Source organism: Thermobia domestica, chromosome 10 (genome assembly GCF_964235325.1).
Source record: "Thermobia domestica chromosome 10, izTheDome1.hap1.1, whole genome shotgun sequence".
In the NCBI taxonomy this organism is placed as follows: domain Eukaryota; kingdom Metazoa; phylum Arthropoda; class Insecta; order Zygentoma; family Lepismatidae; genus Thermobia; species Thermobia domestica.
The window spans coordinates 124,551,055-124,571,685 of record NC_137463.1 but is presented as its reverse complement, the minus strand read 5'-3'; the positions used below and the strand labels follow the sequence as shown (position 1 = coordinate 124,571,685).

Sequence of the window (20,631 nt, the reverse complement as noted above, 5' to 3'; positions counted from 1 at the left end):
AATTTTGATGCATATTTCACAAAAAAGAACTGAAAAAGATGAAGAATACTATACAATTTATAACTAAACTAGTTTGCTAAAATCTTATGAAGGGTTAAATATTAATCTTCGGGGAAGTATTTTTTTTAACTTGACTGTAGAATGTTTTAAATATAAATTATTAAAAAATAACTTCCTGAAAATCTGAATCACAAATGAAACATAGTGCAGTAAGCAGAATCATTTTTCTTAAAATATACTGCACTAAGAAGGCGCTTGAGCCGGGTTAGCTCCCCTGACTACACTACTCAAATTTTGTGTATATATTGCCTGGCAATATTGTTACGGAACAAACACGTATTAATCCATAACTTTCTAGAATATGATCTGAATATCTATATCAATTTACTAACGTATGAGTGCAGATATTAGTCCTTAAAACAATGGCTAGAATTCCCTGCGTTGCCACTGCAAAGTTAGCAACTGCGAGGAAAGAAGAATATAGAAAATAGGCTAGGGTTTCTTTTTAGAAGACGTCGAGAAACTTTTAAACAAAGTGCAAAATCTTGAGTTAGAAGGATCGATCAACGGATTCAAATCCTGATCCCCTGATTGGTATGCAAGAACAGTAACCAATAGCAGACGCCGTATTGTGAATTAAGAAACGATATATATATAAGAGGGCCATTGCAAAAGTCATGGCAATTACTTTTTTCTCAAAAAATCTAAAGAATTACAAAATTCTGAAATGTGCAAATGGAAGGTTAGTTCATATGTAAGCACTACATATAAGGAGATGGATGAATAGACACACCACCATAAAGATATAGCACGATAAAAAATGTCGTTCCAAAAGTGTTTCTGTCGATTGCAACTGTATACAATAGTACATTACAAACTACGTGCATTCCATGGCATCAGCAGTCTGCCCAAGAATCCACAGATGGTAGATACTCTAAGATGTCACATGTACGTCTTTTTGCCCTGTACTATTGTGTACTGTTGCAATTGAAAGTAAAACATGTTTGAAACATTTTTTCGTCTCTTTTCTCATGCTATAGCTTTATGGTAGTGTGTATGTTCATCCACCTCCCTGCATATTATGTTTACTTATGAACTAACCTTCCATTTGTATATTTCAGAATTTTTAAAATTCTTTACCGTTTTCGAGAAAAAAACAGTTGCCATGACTTTTGCAATGACCCTCGCATATATATATATATATGGAAGGGTGTATCAAAAGTCTGAGGCATAGAATAATTCCGTTATAAATTGAAGATATAAAAAATGGAAAGAGAGGAAAGTTGTTGGAAAAGGTGGATTTTAATCTAAAATAGACGAAATTTTCCAATCGAACCAGCCAAAAGTGCTCTAAGAATGAAAAAGTAACGCTGTCAGTAAAGCAGGCTCTTTCTTTGGGTCCTCAAAATAAAAACACCAGAGCTGGGAAATGCATCCGAAGTGTTCTACTCTCCCTCACACAAGAACGTGAACGTTTCCCGTACCAATTGCGTGTATCCTTATGTTGCATTCGAAAAACCTGCTGAACTCATCTCACCAGTGTGGAGCCGAAACGGTTAGTGCGGTTGGAAAATTCCATCGTTTTAGATTGAAAACCACCTATTTCCAACAAACTTTCCTTTCTTTCTACTTTTTCGTGTCTTTACTGATAAGTGAGTTAGCTTATGGCCTCAGGCTATGAAATACTAGCACTCATTTATGATGTATTAGCTGTTAAACTTACAAATAATAATACCAGGTGGAGGCTAGGTTGTGGAAAGTACGAGTATTTAAACCCCTTCTCCCCTTAAGATACACATTTCAATAAAAATATGATGAAAATAACCTTAAATTAATACATTTTTTACATAAATTTTTCAGCTTCTCCACACACTTATGATACACCCTTTAATCAACTTGGTATGATAAAAATCCAGCTTGAGATAGGTATCAAGTATCAAAATTCCAAAGTTCATTCCAAAAGGGTTAGCCATTTTCCCGTGATGTCATCACAAATAACAGCTAACACTGATTTTAACGTGATTGAAAAATATAGAAAATGTTTCCCTTTCCTCTTTAAAACGACATAGATTTGTATTCCTTCTCACACCCTTTTAGAAAGTTGTACAGTTTTATTCGTTTCTTTAAAAAATTCATATTTCTATTAGACTGAGCTTGAGCTTAAATCATCCGGGCTGCAACCTATTACCTTAGTGACCCCGGAAAGTATGAATTCGACGGTAATTTTAGTCATTTTTACTTTTCATCCCTTCTCACCGCCTCACCATGGCACTGGACTTTCGACTTAAGAGGCCTCATCCCGGCGAAATTAAAATACCGCTAATTTTACAGTAATTATGTGATATCTTCAAATAGATAAAAGGTAATCAAAATGTAGAACAAGAGCACTCTAGACAGTATCATTTTACATGAGATACCGTTATCACAACTCACTTATCTGCTTTTGATTTCGAGCCATTTTGAAAATCGGCATTTATTTTCGCGTTTCTAAACGGCTGAAAATGAAAAGCTACTAGGTGACTTATGATAACAGTACCTCACGCAAAATAATATTGTCTAGGGTGCTCCTGTTACACATTTCAATTATCTCTTATCTATTTGAAGATATCAAATAATTACTGTAAAATTAGCGGTATTTTAATTTCGCCGGGATGAGGCCTCTCAAACGATGTATTCGACGCTAATATCAATCATTTTTATTTACCTTTTAATATTATCCCTTTCCACTCCCACTCTTAGGAGTACTAGGGATGTTCTACCCCCACATTATTTTTTTTCCAGGTTGTAAGTCAAATGTCTATCAAGTTTGGTTGAAATTGCTTCAGGCGTTCCAGAAGTTACGGTGGGACATACATACATACATACATACATACATACATACTTATATACATCTCTACATAGATGAACAAAATGACTATACCTGATTTTTTAGAAATTCGCATTTTTATATTTTCACTCTCCAGTAGACAACCGTGTTTTTAGGACAGGAAGGAAATTCGACTCTTTCTCCTGGAGAATGCTTTGAAGAACTTAAACTTTCGTCCAGATATATTGAATGGCATAGTCTCCAGGTAAGTTGAGCTCATTGGGAAGAACGGTCAAACTGACAAACGAATGGAGAAACATACATCGAAGAATCACCTTCCTCTCAAGTAGAGGTCACAAACATGTAAAGGTATTGAAATCACAGATTAGTTTATTTTCACGATCCCAATGCTTTCTTCTCTCTTTTCGTCGCTCAAAAATAAAAAGGATCCAGGCAGCTAGCATATGTGATGTTAAATTATAGCATCGTTAAGAAACTGAACTCTTCGATCTTGTGTAGAGCAACATCAAACAGCTATAAGTTTTATAAGAAAAACAGCTGAAATGCCCGTTCTTCGCACGGGCTGAATAGGTTTATGGAAAATATTCGCACCCCCTTAGGATACTCTTTTTTGACATAAACTTTGAACCCTTGATACGTTATTTATTCAAAATGGCACGATAAAAATCCACCTTAAGGAAGGTAGGTCTACTATGTTCCAAGGTTTATATCAACTTATGATCTTTTTTTTTTTCGTGATGCGGTCAAAAACAAGTCAATGTTGCCCTCTTTCTCTGTCCTTAAAACGAGAATTTTTAAAAACATAAGAAAAAGTGTCCACCTGTTTTTAGTGAAGAGTGTATATGTTGTATTTCATTGTCTTAGCTTGAGGGACTTGTGAGTTACTCTATTCTCGCATTAATTTTGAACCCCTTATAATATCCTGAAGATACACATTCTAATCAAAGCACAGTTCGAGGTAGATGATAATTATGTTCCAAAGTACATATCAAACGTTTCAGATTCCCGGTGGGAGCTCATGTGGTTCGGATCTCACGTTAACCTGTAGATCTATGTCTCATATAAACGAGATGGTGCAGCTGAAAGGGACGCTAAACCTAATGTTGATGGGAATGCTAAACCCTGATCCAACCAACAACCTAACAATCCAGTCTGTTTTGTATAATGCGATCCTATACAAGATTACTTCCATTCTATATACCGTATTAGGTGAAAAAAATTGAAATCTCGTAAAATATTGAAATATCAAAAATCAAAAAATATTGATCGATCGATATATCGAAATATCACACAGCCCTACTTCAGCCTCGGCTTGGCTATCTGTAGCTGAGGTCAATATGTCGCTAGACTGAACGCAAATAAAACTAACTAACTACATTTACCAGTGTGGTGGTATGCCACCTTTCTGCTTGTAGTTCCTTACTTTACAAGGGTTGCAATATAAATATCATGATCTTTGTAAATTAGTAGGCCTACTAGTGAGAAGACACTGAACAAGGAAACCTCACATCTTGTACTCATCAGGGCTAATGGTACCGGATTCGAATTTCAGGATAAGCTTAAAATTTATCAGCACAAAATCCGCATCATCAGGACTCGAGAATCTCCCAGTTTAAATTTAAAAAAAAGTAGCAGATTTAAATGATGAAAGAAATAATGACAATAGGACTCGATGTGCTGACGTTATATCTGTTGGATGAATATGCGCCCTGCATGCGCCCTATGCTTGTATAAACAGTTTATCCTTTTTTATGGCACTAGTGGCTGTATTGCTGTATGTTCCCAATAAACATTTCAACATTATTATTATTATTATTATTATTATTATTATTATTATTATTATTATTATTATTATTATTATTATTAGCAAATAGAAACAAATGAAAAGAAAAGATTTTCCGTCTTCTATCACTCTTTTTCCTTCATACGTATCTACACACATGTGTGTGTGTGTGTGTGTGTGTGACAGGGGATGGGTTGAGTAGAAAATATTCTAATGAGACGAGACGAAGACTAGTTGTTGCAAGTAGCTGTGAAAAAGGCTTCTTGGTCTTTGGTCGACCTTCTTTTTCAATGGCACTGATGTTGCTCTCTGGAACGAACAATCGAGGTATCAAGTTTCGCCCATTAAGACGACTGCAGCATGACAAAACGAAGTAAAAACGTAGTAATGTCTCAAGAAGAGAAGATAACAAAAAAAAAAAAAAAAAGATAATCTCCAAGATGGCGCTCAAGTTCCGGCCGTAGATGAGAACACATGTGACTGTTTGATGGTGTGTTGTACAGATGACAACAGAGCATTTCTCTTACTTTTTGCACGTCAACGATACGTCATTCAAAAACAATTCTTAAAGGTTTTGTTTTCTTTTCTGTGGTAATTCTTCACTAAGGGAGTATATGGTTGCTAATGACATGTCGAAAGATAAAAGATATTATACCCAGTATTCAGCCTGCCTTCGAACAAAAGACAAGCTCTTCTACAGTTGATCTGTATTGTCAGTAAAAGCTTGATCTACAGTAGTATCTGTTGAGACAACAAGCATTAGGCCAGTTTCACGCGGAATGATTTTTTGTACGATTTCTCGTAGCAAAAATCCTATCATTGTTAATCCATCGTCATTGTGTAAAAATATAAAATGGTATAGAACTCTCTATACCATGGTTTTTCTCTGAGATAAAAAAAATATTTGTCCGATTGGAAAGCGTGGTCTAAAAAAATAAATAAATAAATAAAATAAAAAATAAAACATTTTATGCGGGAAAATAGATTGAAAGGAAAAGGATAAAAAAAAACATGGATCAGAAATGCTTTTACACTGTTCTGCATTGTTTGTGTTTATGTGTACTGTTTGTAAGTAAAGCATACACTGTACCCAAATTATTCATTGATTCCAAAAAATGACCATATAATTAGTGTACCACGTTACATTTCTTCACAATTCATGAATATATAAAATGCATGTTAAAAGATTTCGTACATCCTTGAAAATATGATGTATCAAAATATGGTTATAAACGCTTGTGAAATAGAGTTGTGTGTTTTCAACAGTTTAATAGGAAAAAAATGAAATAGGAAATATTTAAAGTGATATTCGAACTACTCGAGATATGGAATTTGAATCGTACCCTTTTCGATTATGCACAACAAAATTGAGTATTGTAGCTACAAAACTATGTTGATCATAAAGTTGCAGGAAGCCAGGAAGCCAGTGTTTACAGTGTCAAACTCAGGAAACTAAAATGGCAATAAATAATTTTGTCCTTTTAAAATAAAACATATTGTAATAGTAATTTATTATTCTAGTAGTAATATTTGTTAAGATATTAAGTTCGATTTTCTGTTAGTGAATGGACCAGTCAAAGAAGAATGTAATGAAAAATAAATGAAAATTTGTAAAATTGTCATTACAATTCGATTAAAGATAGTTTCGGTACTATCTACTGTGTTACCTGGCGTGTGATATTGAATAGTACAGTTACAATTTACTACCTCTTTTCATTATCGAGTATATATATGAGACAAGATCTATTGTTTAAAGTGGTACCTGAATCATTATTTGGATTTTATCCAAAACTTGATAAACTGAGATAAACTTGATAAACGGTACTTAATATGGGGACTGAACCCGTTAACACGTGTATAGAAAGCAGTCGTAATATACTTAGCTACGAAGTAATACGTAGCTTACGATATTCTACATAGGAGACACACCCAGGATGGGGAATTTTGGAGGTGGCAAATTTTGTCAGATCAGTTTTATTTATTTATTTTTTTTTAAATACTCCTATTCTGGAAATTTCACAAATGCATTACACGTTTAAATGGATATGATATGGCATTTGTACATTTGACAATATCGAAGTAACAAAGATCTTGACTAAAAAGAGTTAAGAAAAAAATAGGGAGTTAGAAGCTACAAAATGATACTATTTATACATTTTTAATCTCACATAATTTATTTCGAGACCAAGACGAGATTGAGAGGAAACATCGAGACCGATACTGAGATGACGATTTTCAACTCGAAAGGGGACAGAAACTGATGTTTGTCGATCGAGACTGTATACGGTCTTCTCTAATCTCGTCTCGATTCCATCTCTAGAATGCTGATATTTGTTCCCAAGAATAATATCTCTTTCTGAGTAAATACTCCTTTTGATTTTCTTAAAATCAGGATAAGTGTTTTAGAGGCATTCGAGACGAGGTGAAGCTTATGGCAAGTTATTTTGTGTCTAGACTCTCATTTTTGAGACGAGACATGAATTTGTCTTGTTTATTGTTCATTATTGCTTTGTAAATTTTTGACAGTACCAATAAAACAAAACTGATCATAGCACATGTATCAGACTCATAATGATTCTGATGAAGGCAATGTTACGTTGCTGAAATTGTTTGTGAGGTGTTATTAATATATATATATTTAGTGCTTTGGTCAGTTTTTTTTATTAATTAATTCGTCTCTTCTCGAATTCCACAAAGGATGTCTCGAATGGAATCTCTAGTCATTTTCAAGACAGGACGAGGTTTAAGGCGTGTATTATATTTGATCGTTTCTACTTCTATATACAGAAAGCATCTAAATCTGAATTCTGGCAAAATTTACAAGAGCTTTTTGAATTTTTAGTTTCCTTCATGGAGAAAATTTGCTTATAAATATACTAAAACATTTAACGTTTCAAATTTTACCATAGAACAATGAAATTACACTATAGTTAGACTTACATTGAACTTATAATAACAATATGAAGTTAGTCAAAAATAGTCTACCTCTCTAATGGTGATGGCATACACATGGGACAACATAGGACACACCCAGGGTGGAAAATTTTTGGGGGTGGCAAATTTTGTCAGATCAGTTTTTTAAAAAAAAATCTATTCTGGAAATTTCAGAAATGCATTACACGTTTAAATGGATATGATACGGCATTTGTACATTTGACAATATCGAAGTAACAAAGATCTTGACTAGAAAGAGTTAACTACATTTTAGTTACGAAATTTGTAGTCTTTATTTCTTTCCCAAATTTTCTACACCGATACTTATTGAGATTAGGTGTTAGCAACTGTCGTGCTATAAGCAACCAAGGTTTCTAGCTCACAGAAAGAGTATCATCTTTATTTTATCTTTATCTTTATCTTGCAATAAGAGTGTCAAGTGGTAGATTATAAGTGATTTCTCCAAACAGAATGAAAAGCTTCAATAAAATTATTTTGAAGAGAGAAGGTCAACCGATAACTCTCATTATGATCTTCGTAGCTGTATCATGGGCTCTGGTGGAGGGACGGCACAGAAATGCGTTATATTCTTTTTCTTTAACATACGTAATGTTAATATCTTTGATAAAAAATTACCAAGGAATTAGGTAGGTCCAAGTTAGTGTACTGCTAGTAAAGAATAGAAGTAATACATTTGTATTGTTCTTTCTAACATTCACTTCTAATTTTGGTAAATTTGAAATTACATATTCTAATATTATGTTTAAACCTGCATTAATTTGCAAAATTGACATTTTATGTTAAAATACGTTTTACTGAGTATGTATCAGAAGAATGATCGGTAAAGAAAACGTGATATGTTGTTTTTCAAGAACAACAATTTTAAAATACACTAAAGTCTACAGTTACAGAAGGCACATATCCTAGCTTAATGATTTTGCTCATTAACTTTGGAAATAAGTAGGATTAGTGGATGTAAATTAGTATGATTATATTTATTAGTCTTATTAGAATCTTTGAGCGTATTTAATAGGTGCAAATATTATGAGAAGGTAACTATTAGAAATTCAACTAATAAGTATATATGGATAACATTTTAGGATAAGAAATTCAGATAATCTGGATTGCATGCACAAGAGAAGTATTGTCAAAGACTAAGAAACTTACGTGAATTTCCAATTAGAAAATCAAAAATTTTATTGTCCCCATACACTACAGAAATGAGCGATTTTGTTTTTAAACTGGAGAGTTTCACCCCCTTCTTCTTAAATGATGTCAACACTACATCATTCACTTACAGTGAAGAGTATGACTTAAGCCTCTAAGCAAAGAAAACCATTTCATCATTTTCTTAAATTCGTCTTATGATAATTATCTCAAAACGTATTCGTAAATTTGGGTGTTTATTCACCCCTCTGTCCTTCCACTGACTAATCTTCACTCAGACAATATGCTACATTGGAAAACTCAAAGAAAGTATAAATCATGAATACCAGATGAGCTCCCTCTTGGCTAAGCAGTTAGCGTACGCGCCTTAGGCGTGGGAGACCCGGCTTTGATTCCCGCTGGGAGCTAATGTGGTACGAATCCCACGTTAAGCTGTAGGTCCCCGTCTCATATGGTCTCGCTGCTAAAAGGGACGCTAAAATCAAACTCAGTAAATATCAGGTATTTTTAACAATATATAGTTAAACTATCATAGGTGAAGCAGTGTTGTCAACGCAGCATAAATATCTTTTATTTGAAATAGCACCATATACAAGTGTGAACAGATTTAAAATGCATTATTATCACCAAACATAACAGTGAAGTATAGTGGTACAGTGTTGCACACTGTTGGAGCTACATGTGCTGTAAATGTTCAATGGAGAACTCTGATATGTGGCAACAGATGATAATAAAGGAGTGCATTACAAAAAAGTGAGGGCTTTGTATTATACTTCTGTAGCCCCGGTGAATAAACAGACAACTCACGAAAACAAAATAATACACGCGAGGAAAGAAACACGTGTTTTCTAATTCTATAAACTGGTTCTTCAGATTATTTTATCAATATTTGGAAGAGTACTTTCTTGCTTTATGTCTTCCGTGTTAAGTGACATTTTCTTTTACTACCATATGATTATATTTGTACACTGTAATATTACCATATTCACATTGGAAATATTTTATTACTATCTCATTTCGGTTTTAGTAGGCCCGGATAGCCGTGTGGTCTAGAAGGCTAGACAACCGACATATTAGGGATCGCGAGTTGCAATCCTGCCTCGAACATGTTTTGTTGTACGTTTGACCTTACATTTCATTGTTGTCTTTCTCTTTCATAGTGGTTCAGATCCCACTTTACACTATAGGGCCCGTCCTATATAGCTTCAAAGCTGACATAGGACTTAAAAATAGCATAACTCAATTTCGTTTTTCAAATGCATCAATATTTTGTGACACTGCTGACATTTTGCTATGTTATACTATCGGTGTTATGCATTTGAACTAAATTCATAGTATGAAACCCAGATTCCTTTATTACCATTTTTGCCACATATCAGACTTCTCCATTGTGCATTTTCAGCACATGTAGCTCCAACAGTGTGCAACACTGTATCACTACACACAACTAGAGGAAAGGAACGAACTTGAGAGCCTTGACTGGACTAACCATTCATCCTACTTTATTTTATTCACAATAACATATTTCCAGTTGAATTTGGGAACAAGACACCTTCTAGAATATGACGTCATTCCTTAATATATTGACCCCCTTTTGCTTAAAAACACAAAACGCGCTTTGTTATGTGTTATGGTAAACTAAAGGACTAACTATTCCCAAAATGTCAGATTTTTTATCCAGGCCCATTGGAGATATTGAACAGTGAAACATGTCAAATTGGCATAATTTCCCAACTTTATGATTTTTTTCAGGCCTTTGGGAGAATCTACAGGTTTGTAAATTTTTGCACATTAACTTATGACCCCAGACTACATGCACACACAAATTCAGATCTCTACGTCAATTGTTTCCTCTTCTCAAACATGTCTTCAATGTCCAAAAATGTTGCTACGGTAGGCCCTTTCATCCCTTTCAAGTGGTTTTAGGCAAAATTGTTGAGATCAAAGTTTTAGCTTTGCACGGGTTGGAGACGTCCAGCAATTTTCAATTTGCTAGGACTAATACATGCTGAGATAATCAAACAACGTAAACGCCTAAAATCGAAAAAAAAAAACGCAAAATGACATCAGCCGCTGCGTCGCCACGAGATGTTGTAAAAATAATTAATTGTGGTTTTGAAGTACCCTGATATAGGATAAGCATTCATTTAAAAAAATTAGATTTTTTTTAAAAGGTCGAGCAACAATTTTTCTCTTTTCGCAATCACTTTGTATGGAGCGACCCTATAATGAGTGAAGTGCGAACTGAAATTGCACTAGTGACTATATCTTCGTTTAGAAGTGCAAAGCATAAAAGCTTTGGAAGAGGGAAGGTATAGATTTAACTTGTACTTTTTCATTTATAACTTCTCGAACTGGTGAACTAAGTTACATTGTTTTTAAATTAGAGCGTTTCAAACATTGATTTTTCGAACTTTCGACAATTTGCAACTCTAAAACGAGCCGTTTACGACTTATTCTCAATAGAACTTTTTCTTCTTTTCGTTTAATATATTATTTCACCCTGAAATTGGTGCATTTGTTTTTCCGCTTATTTAACTATATTATAGAATAAATAAGCAATAAAATTGTGTTAAAAATCATTAAATACATGTAGCATAAGGTCTTATTTGCATTTATTTCATTTCGCTGTACTTTTTTTTTTCTAAAAGGTGAAAATTGTATGACATTTCTTTCATTAACAATATTCCTTTCTTCATAACTATTTTTAAGCTTGCATATGTGAGCAATGTTGGTATTTATCATTTCACACATTGAACTGATAGTTGATTTTAACATTGTTTAATATAAATACTGCGAAGATTCAATAATAATAGACTATTGTCAAAAATCAGTATTGCTCAAATGTGTGAAATTATATATTATACGTAATATTAGTAGAACGATAATAGAATTTTTTTCAGTTACTTTTTCTTTCGTTTTAGACATACTAAAATTTGTCATTGAATGTGTCAAAAAACAAGGTTCCTATATTTGTATAGGAGTTTTCGAGAAGATGTAGGTAGTTTAAAATTCAAGTGCAATTATAGTTCAGCATAATATATCTTATGGATTAAAATAATCCAGAAACGAGACTTTGGATAGAATCCATCGTACCTTTCTCGTTGGCGGCTTTAGGATTTTAATTTTGGGTAGCCCAGTTCCCTCGCTTATGGTTACATATACACATTTGATTGATGAATGACAGCAGGAAATTACTTTTACAGTAGTGGTTAATGTTATTTGTTAAATAATTATCTACCATTAATGTAAATAGTGGAAAATATAGTTACTTTTTATTGTATCTTTTAGCATTTATATATTTTTCAAAATTTTTGGGTAAGCCCGTACCTACCCGACCCAGCTCCCATTGACCATTCTCCTGCAGAGTCACACGAATCATAAAAATGAATGGTATTTTCAGATATTTTAAGCGCAAAACTTTAATAGGAATTATTAATATTAAATAATAATAAGCATTCGTCTAATGAATAGAATTAATGCTAGGATCGAAATTATGAAACGTGATCGATCTCACACTGACTACGTTTTCCTACATAATATGCCTAAGACTAATTTGAATACATTATTATTATTATTATTATTATTATTATTATTATTATTATTATTATTATTATTATTATTATTATTATTATTATTATTACCATTGTAACCAACTCTACTCTGGTAACCATTTGATTCGATGGATGGTTTGATGTCATATCCTTGATTCCTTTTAGTAATTTTGCCTAACAACAGTGAGGACAGCCTATTGAAATTCAAAATGGTGTCTTATATTATTAAACATGTAATAACGGTATGATTTTCTCTATTTAATTTTCGTTTACGTTTATATTGTCCTACATGACTTTTGTTATACGCATTCCAAAGGAATCTCATATCCATACCAGTAGAAGCAGTACAGCCATAGCTTATAGCTTAGATGCAGTATAGTCATAGATCAATATATATATATATATATATATATATATATATATATATATATATATATATATATATATATATATATATATATATATATATATATATATATATTTCATTTCGTGTATAATCTCCTTTTTCAGTAAATGTCCTTTATCATAGATTGTATTGGTTGTGGCCTTTCTGTAGCAGGAGTAAGTTTATTGAAACTGAAATAACTAAATTTCTATTTACTTGGTTTCAAAAATAAGAGAATTTACTCAAAGCGATTTTCTGGCAAGAAAAGATAAAGTTATACAGTAAAGGAAATTGCAGGTACGCTAGATATGCAGTGTTGATTTAGAAGGACAGACTTTGGATCAATATTACTTATATTCATTCTGTAACTTTGAAATAGTGAAATCATATACTGTCTCCACGAAAGATTTATCAGACTGAGCTTCTTCTTCTCTGTCTTCCGACAGTATTAAGTGTTTAAGTTTTTATATAAGAGTCTATATTCTCTGATATGTATTTTAAAAGTTTCTTTGGTTAACAACATTGTAACTAAAAAAAAATAAATAAAAAATAAATAAAAAAAACAGTCTGCATTCCTTAGAATATAAAACCCTTTGTAACATTGTAGCTTAAATGCATCGAGTTAAATAATCAGAAACCGTTATTCGGAGTTAACTTCACAAAAACTTACTTTACGAGTTATTTTATTTTATTTTATTTTCTTAAATGTTGAAACGTTTACTTAAGTTTAAGAGTGTTGAAGAGAGAGAAAGAGAGAGGTGCATATGTATTAGAGCGAAAATAACAGTAGAAAAGATATAAATTACAGCCACACGTCTTGTGATTGGGTAAGAATGCATCATTCTCCATTTTCAAAAAAAAGAAAAGAAAAAGAAAGCCACAACTAAAGTCGTAACTTACAACAGAAACAAGCTGAAAAGCTACTGTAACTTGAAAATGGCACTTTTCAGTTTCATCTTTGAATGTGTTGTGAAACAGACACGAGAAATAGGATCGAAGAGACCGGATGAAGAAGTCAAAACAGGGATTCTGATTTAAGGTGTCGCGGCGCCCATCTGACACATGAAACTACCACCCTCCCCTCTGAACTTTTATTTTTTTTTTACACACTCCGCGCAAAACACTCTGTTTAGAACTAGTCTCGAGGGACATTCATTTATTTCTCTTTCGCAAACTGTGCCGGGAAAGCGGGACAGTTTTCATTTACTGATTATCTTTTGTGAATTTCTAAGACATCATATTTAGAATACATTTTTCTCGAGCTTCTGTGTTTTCCGTCCTTACACAACACCGCTGTTAAGTTTAGGACCTACTATTAAAATGAGCTTGGAACTACAACTGGGGCTTGAGTCTGGTGTAGTAGGCGGGTCTGTACACCATCGTACAAGATGGATTTTTATAATATAGGTTGTTCCCTACCACCTTATGTCGCTTTTAAAACAGCTGAATTTTAGGTCAACACCATAAGTCCTGTCTAAAAAGAAAAAAAAAATATTTCTTGGCTTCTCATTTGTATCAGTCAATTGCTAGATAATTCGTTATATTATGGCTAAGGTTATTTTGTTTTAGAAGCATGATTAACTATAGGATTTAGAGGGTAGTGAAAATATCAGAAGGACAAATAAATTTAAATAATAATAATAACATATGTAGAAAAGTAGAGTTCAGATGTTTCAACTTCATCAATCATTTTTCTGTCTTGCGATAAAAAATGTTATGTAATTGAATACCAAATTCATCCCACTTTTTATTATTCACTCAGGATTGTCTTGCTGATGTGCGGGGCCTGGGGCTAAAGTAAATTAAGAGCTAATGATATAGATGAGAGTTCCATATCCAGTATAAATAAATTATTTTGCACCAACTTTGACTTTTTCATGTCAGTAATAGTGGTACCACATTATGAATGCAAACAATGCACTTCATGACAGTAATAAAATAAAGTCATAATGAGGTCTTAAAAAATAATGATTCATCAACTACAAACGTTTTGACTACCAAGAATGAATTAGAAATAGTATATATATATATATATATATATATATATATATATATATAAAACTTTCCCTAAAGTGTCTAATTTCCTATTATAGCGCGGGCCTGGAGCGAGAACTCCAGTTACCCCCACTGACGACGTGAATTTACTTTTCAATAACAGCAGTGAACTCTGAGACTTCACATATACCTTCATATATTATAAGCACAATATCTAGCACTAAATCATACCAATGATTGATTTGATCCATTTATTTGTATTTTGCATTTCTTTCTCAGCACCGATAATCCTATTATTTTAAATTGAATTTGAATCACTATTTGGATTTGATTTGAGGATGTAGTCCCTCAAGTGAGCGAACCCGAAATCACGTGTGCTACGCACACATATTAGCTACTTGGTAACGAGGACACTATATAGTACTAGCAATATGATTCGTAAAGTGGTGTAAGTAACTAATTAAAAAGCCTATGTCCATATTGTTTTACACATTAAAATTTTTAGGTGTTAAACTAAGCGGCCGGAAGAGAGAGAGAGAGAGAGAACTTTGTAAACCAAATATTAGTACATATCGCTTCACATCATTGCTCTATGCATAAGAAAAAATAAGCAAAAGTCATAATTAATTCCATCAAAGATTCTTATAATATTCTTTCATTAGAAGTAATGTAGTATCAAGGTTGCCAGTAGGTTGGAAGGCACTAATCCCATCGTTTGTGCTACAAGCTGGGGCCAAGTTTATGTACCTTATTTTGTGTGTATGATAAATGTTTGTGAAAATTTGCTCCTTAAACAATGAAAGGTAAACTACTTTTTGCCGTGTTTATTTAATATTGGATCTTATTTTCGTTAGGTGTAACTTTAATAGATAATAAAATTGTGCAGTTGTGTAACTAAACTGACACGGAATATGTTTCAAGCAAATAAGAAATCCTTCAATGCAACAAACGATATTTAGACTTAATATGTCCAAATCTCTTCGAAATAGTTCGCAACCACCTATGAATTAGACTCTTAGGTACTCAGTTTCTAAATTATTTAATCCAGTAATTCAAGAATAAAGTATCAACCATATTTATTTATTCATAACTTTTGTATCCTTATTATTTCTTATAAACTGTTAAAAGAATCTATTGAAATTAACAACAATGAGGATTAGAAATAGAACATTCTCTATATTGAATGATATATCGAACTCTCAGGGTGACGAAGGTTCTAGAAAACCCTGAAGATTTATACTAAGTTTCTAGGGAACGAAAGAATAAGAAGGAAAGAGAGGGGTCAAGGAATTGGAAGATTAAAACTATAATTGAGCATTATGGTGCACATTATATTGGGTATCATTAATAGTAAGACCCTGCCTTACACAAAAAAATAACACAAAATTTACCATTTTTCTTTTGCTTGTTTATTCATAAGTGAAAGGAGATAATGAAATGCAAGTTACAACAGAAAATATGAACCTGAATAATGTTCAGTGTTGCCATCCATACAAATTATAGTGTTGCCATCCATTCAAATTATGGTGTTGCCAGAATAACAACGCCCCTAAAATCTAAGTTAAGGCAGTGACTAGAGGAACGAACTCAACTGCATTTGGTTAGGTATCGTGTTGTTTTGGTTTCCTGTGAACTACTTTTTAAATAGCATTATTATTTAGTTTTAATAACTGCATGTTAATACTATTTTGTTTATTACAAACTAAATACAACTATTATTTAAAAAGTAAGGCTGGCTCTTAATGCGTTAATTTTTACGTTAAGAAGAAATTCGCAATAACAATGCATAACACCAAGAAAACCATATATATATATATATATATATATAATAGAATTTTAATATTACGGAGATAAAAATATTTATTTTTTAAACACTTGAAAGAAACAGCTTGATAAAATTAGATAGAAGATATGTGCTAACCATTGCCATTGTCATAACATTCAGAATGTAAAATCGAAAAGTTTTTTTTTTTTTTAAAGAAATTTAATATATATGTATTTTTTTATCAAACCACAGCAGCTCTTTTGCCAAACACGAAAAAAAAACTGCTGAACCACATCGTTCGTTTTTTTTTTTTTTCAGCGATTACCCAATACATATTAAAATGAACGGGGTCCCTATTTGTCTCTGCAAAGAATATTTTTCCGCTTCCTAGTAGGTCATCACAACAAACAATATTTTTGGCACAGAAAACGAGGTCTTCGATCTCCATAATACTCTTACGCTACACTGACTTATGTTAAAAGATATGATGTTGCTTTTTTTTCTTTTATTCTTGTTTCATTGCGATGGAAGTATATCTTTTGCAAAAGGGACATATGTTCTCGTAAAATACAGGATCTTATTTCCTCTGCCCTCAACGAAGCACCTGTGGTGTGGAGTATGTTCTTACACTAATTCAAAATAGTTTTAAGAATTGTTTCCGTCTTGTGTCAGAAAACGCAGAGTGAAGCTTCAAACAGTCTCTGAATAACTGAAGTTATTTGGTTCGTAAAGAATTTATAAAAAGAAAAAAAAAGCTTTAAAAGAAGTCGGAAGAGATTTGCCAGTCGACGACCGAGGGATATAAATATGTTTGAAATAACACTTCAAATTTGTTAAAAGAGACGCTAATTGCTTAGTTTTACACCAATCAGCGACGGAGGTAACAAGATTGACTGTCATGTTTGCTGCCGAACAGACGAGCTAGCTGAAGAATGAGCGCGACCAAAATCTCGTTGTGCGCTGTTCACTTCTCGAAGACAGATCCAAATATCCATAAAGTGTAGCCATCAACACCTCGGAAGGGAAGCAAACTCGTAACCGTCTGTTTGGGACTCCTCTCAAGTAACTTTGCGAGGTAATTTTGTTTTCTTTTGCGCCTCTTGTAACGGTCTTTCCTTCCTACTTAAGCTTACATCACCATCTGGTACTAAGATGTTCACAATTATGGACCTACATGGTTGAGTATCTCAAAAATAAATAGGAAACTCCACAGAGACAGCTGCTTGTCGTATGAAACAATACTGATGTTGACGTAATTTGTTCTGATTCTAACCTCCATTTAATCTCTTCTCAAACGCTTGAATGTATGTGTTCCTCAACCTTAATTCACGAAATAAATTTTAGGCAGATTTGTTATTTTCTCAGTTCCAATTGTAAGATAAATTTAGTCAAAGTCTTTTCGACGGTATTTTCAGCATATTTGAGGAGTTTCTGAGAACAAAATCAATGTAAATGAATCAACGTCTTGCCCAAGAGTGTCAGTTTCTTTCTTTTCTAATGCGGGATATTATATCTCAAATGTTATTGGTTTATTACACTAAAAAAAAATCGGTTATCTGGACAGTGATATATTATACAAATGTTTACAGCGGAACCCATATGTTTACTACGGAAATCTGAATGGAGTATAAGTCATTCTACTGCATTTTCCCGTTTGAATGTTACATCATGCTGCTGCAGGATGTTTTCTATCTAATAGTCTTCCGTATATTACATACGTATTTTTATGTTACATACTTCAGCTACATGTTATATACGTCCACCTGTATGTGAGATCCTTAAAGCATATATACAGTTCTTTCTTTCGTATGGAAAGAACGTATAGATGTAACAGTTAAACGGAAAGTGCTATAAAACATACGTTTTCAGTCATACATTTGATGTAGGATTAGTGCTCACAAACGGGTCGGGTTGACCCGACTCGACCTGTGACCCGACCCGACTCGAGTCGGGTCGGGGCAATCGGGTCGGGTTATTTGGGTCGGATTGTCGGGTCGGGTCAGCTCGGGTCGGGTTGTCGGGTCAGGTCAATCGGATCGGATCACGGGTCGGGTCGGGTCAGTCAATTCGGGTCACGGGTCGACCCGACCCGACCCGTTGAGAGCACTATGCAGGATGTTACATATAGTCGTACATTAAGTCCAAAAACTACAGGATTTATACATGTAACCTAGTTTTTAAGTACGCAACATACTTTTTTTCCCTCTGTCTATATTGCTGCAGATGTCTTTTATTTTTATTTATTTATTTATTTATTTATTTTATTTTATTTTTATTTTATTTTTTTTTTTTTTGCTTGAAGTTTAATGTCCTTCACGGAACCGAAGATATAGTCTATGACGCTAGGACCAACAGTTTAACATGAAATTCGAATAGCATGAGCTCCCACTAGAAGCTCAATACGATCCTACCTCAACAATGAGAATGCAAACCATATAGCCACAAGATAGTTCATGCCAATTCTGTCCTAATATTTCAGAGCATAATGCAATAAATAAACAAATTCTTGGCGTCAAGAGACTGCATAGTTCTATTTAAACAAGTAGCAGTGATATGTGTACACCACGTGAAGGAGTTTGGTTCATATAGCATGATAAATATTTTCTCAATTAATATTCAAACCGGAAGTGGTAGTAGATTTACTATCAGCTCCGGTTTTAGTAGAGATACCAGAGTGGAGATGGAATAAATAAATGTGTTCTCTGAACTCTTAATTGATTGTAGAAAACCGCTTCTTGCTGCTGGATCAGCGTTAAATCCGGAAATGGTTGATTTCTGCCAGTCCTGTTTTTAATAGAATTAAAAAAGAAGATTGTGCTTATATTTAGAATTCTAAATGATTAAGAACACTCCTCCCTATCTCTTATAATTTTTGCTCTATGTAGATCGATATTAAAACCGGAACTTGAAGTAGTTTTTTCGTTCTTCCAGTTTCAGTAGAGAAATAAGGATAAAAGTGAAATATATCCTCGGAACGATTCTATAATGATCAATTTTAAAACTGGAAATGATTGATTTCAAACACTTCCGGTTTGAATATCACCTCATTCGACCATCAACGAACTCCATCCATCAAGTAGTTCTTGAGATTTGTTGTCTTCCGGACGGACGGACACAGATTTGTACCTCCCGGACAAACTGATAAGGTAAATAGAATAAAAGAAGTTTTGGTAAAAGTAACTGTTTACAAAATAGCTAATGTAACATGTGGAGTCTATTTCTGTGGTGAGGGATGTTGACAGTGTTGACAGAAGACGGATACATAAGCGGAGTCGTGAGTACACACACACCTTTATGCAGGTGTGCGTATACAAGTACTTTATGTAAATCAACAATAATCACTTACTCATATTACATAACTCGATTAAATACAGTAAATATGCTGCAGGACTATTAAATATTATGACATGTGAATAAAGATATCTTATATGTTTTGAAGTGTATATCGAAGAACTGAACCCCATTTGAAAATCCAGGGGAGGCTAATTACCCCCATTGCTCCATCCCCTGAGTGCCCATGCTTACTGTATTACGAATTTGGATTGAAATGATATTGATTGATGTTACATGATGTGTAATCGGATTTTTATATATATTCTAATGCAGCATACAGTACTCTACACATGCAATCCAATATTTTTGCATTTACTTCCATGTATTATAATAAGTTCAGTATTTCTATAGACATGGTATACAGTAAAATTTATACGAGAGTCAATCAAAAAATTTGATTTCATCACACCAACGCCAGTTACATAGTCAGCTGTTTACAGATATGCATCATTTTGCGATATCATACGTAAATGTAGACAATTTATTTTTCGTGATAAAAACATTATATTGTCTTTCTCGACATCTGACATTTTAAAAGAACCTTTAATTTTTACAAAATGAATTTATTATGTCACTATATAGCAGGATGCCTAAGTTGAACATCCAATATACTGCATATGCCAACACAACAATTTTCTTTGTCCTTAAGGAGTCGCGATGGCCCAGCACTAGAGCATTCACCTCGGGTGTGTGGAGCCCTTGGTTCGATCATTGCTCGCGCCAAGTGGACAAACAAAGTGTGCTTGGTTTTTCTCGAGGCTCTTTCGTTTCATCCCACTTTTATCATTTCATTCATTTTTCTTCATCACCGTTTTCTTTAGCCTACACGGTGTAATCATGGGACGTAAAACTGAAAGATTTAATTTCTTTGCGCTTAAAGAATGGCCA

The 20,631-nt window shown here is 33.4% G+C and overlaps 1 protein-coding gene across 2 annotated transcripts in view; it reads left to right on the top strand.

Annotated features, from left to right (window-relative positions):
• Positions 1–20,631, top strand: part of nau (myogenic-determination protein nautilus) — a 105,121-nt gene that overhangs the window by 53,439 nt on the left and 31,051 nt on the right. Inside the window, exon 3 of one of the 2 annotated variants that reach the window (XM_081728553.1) lies at positions 12,776–12,940. The exons of the other annotated variant lie outside the window; for it this stretch is intronic. Coding sequence (XP_081584679.1) covers positions 12,776–12,778 — 3 coding nt within the window. The 3' untranslated portion in view covers positions 12,779–12,940. Of the gene's footprint in view, positions 1–12,775; positions 12,941–20,631 lie in introns of those variants that run through there. 2 annotated transcript variants of the gene reach the window in all.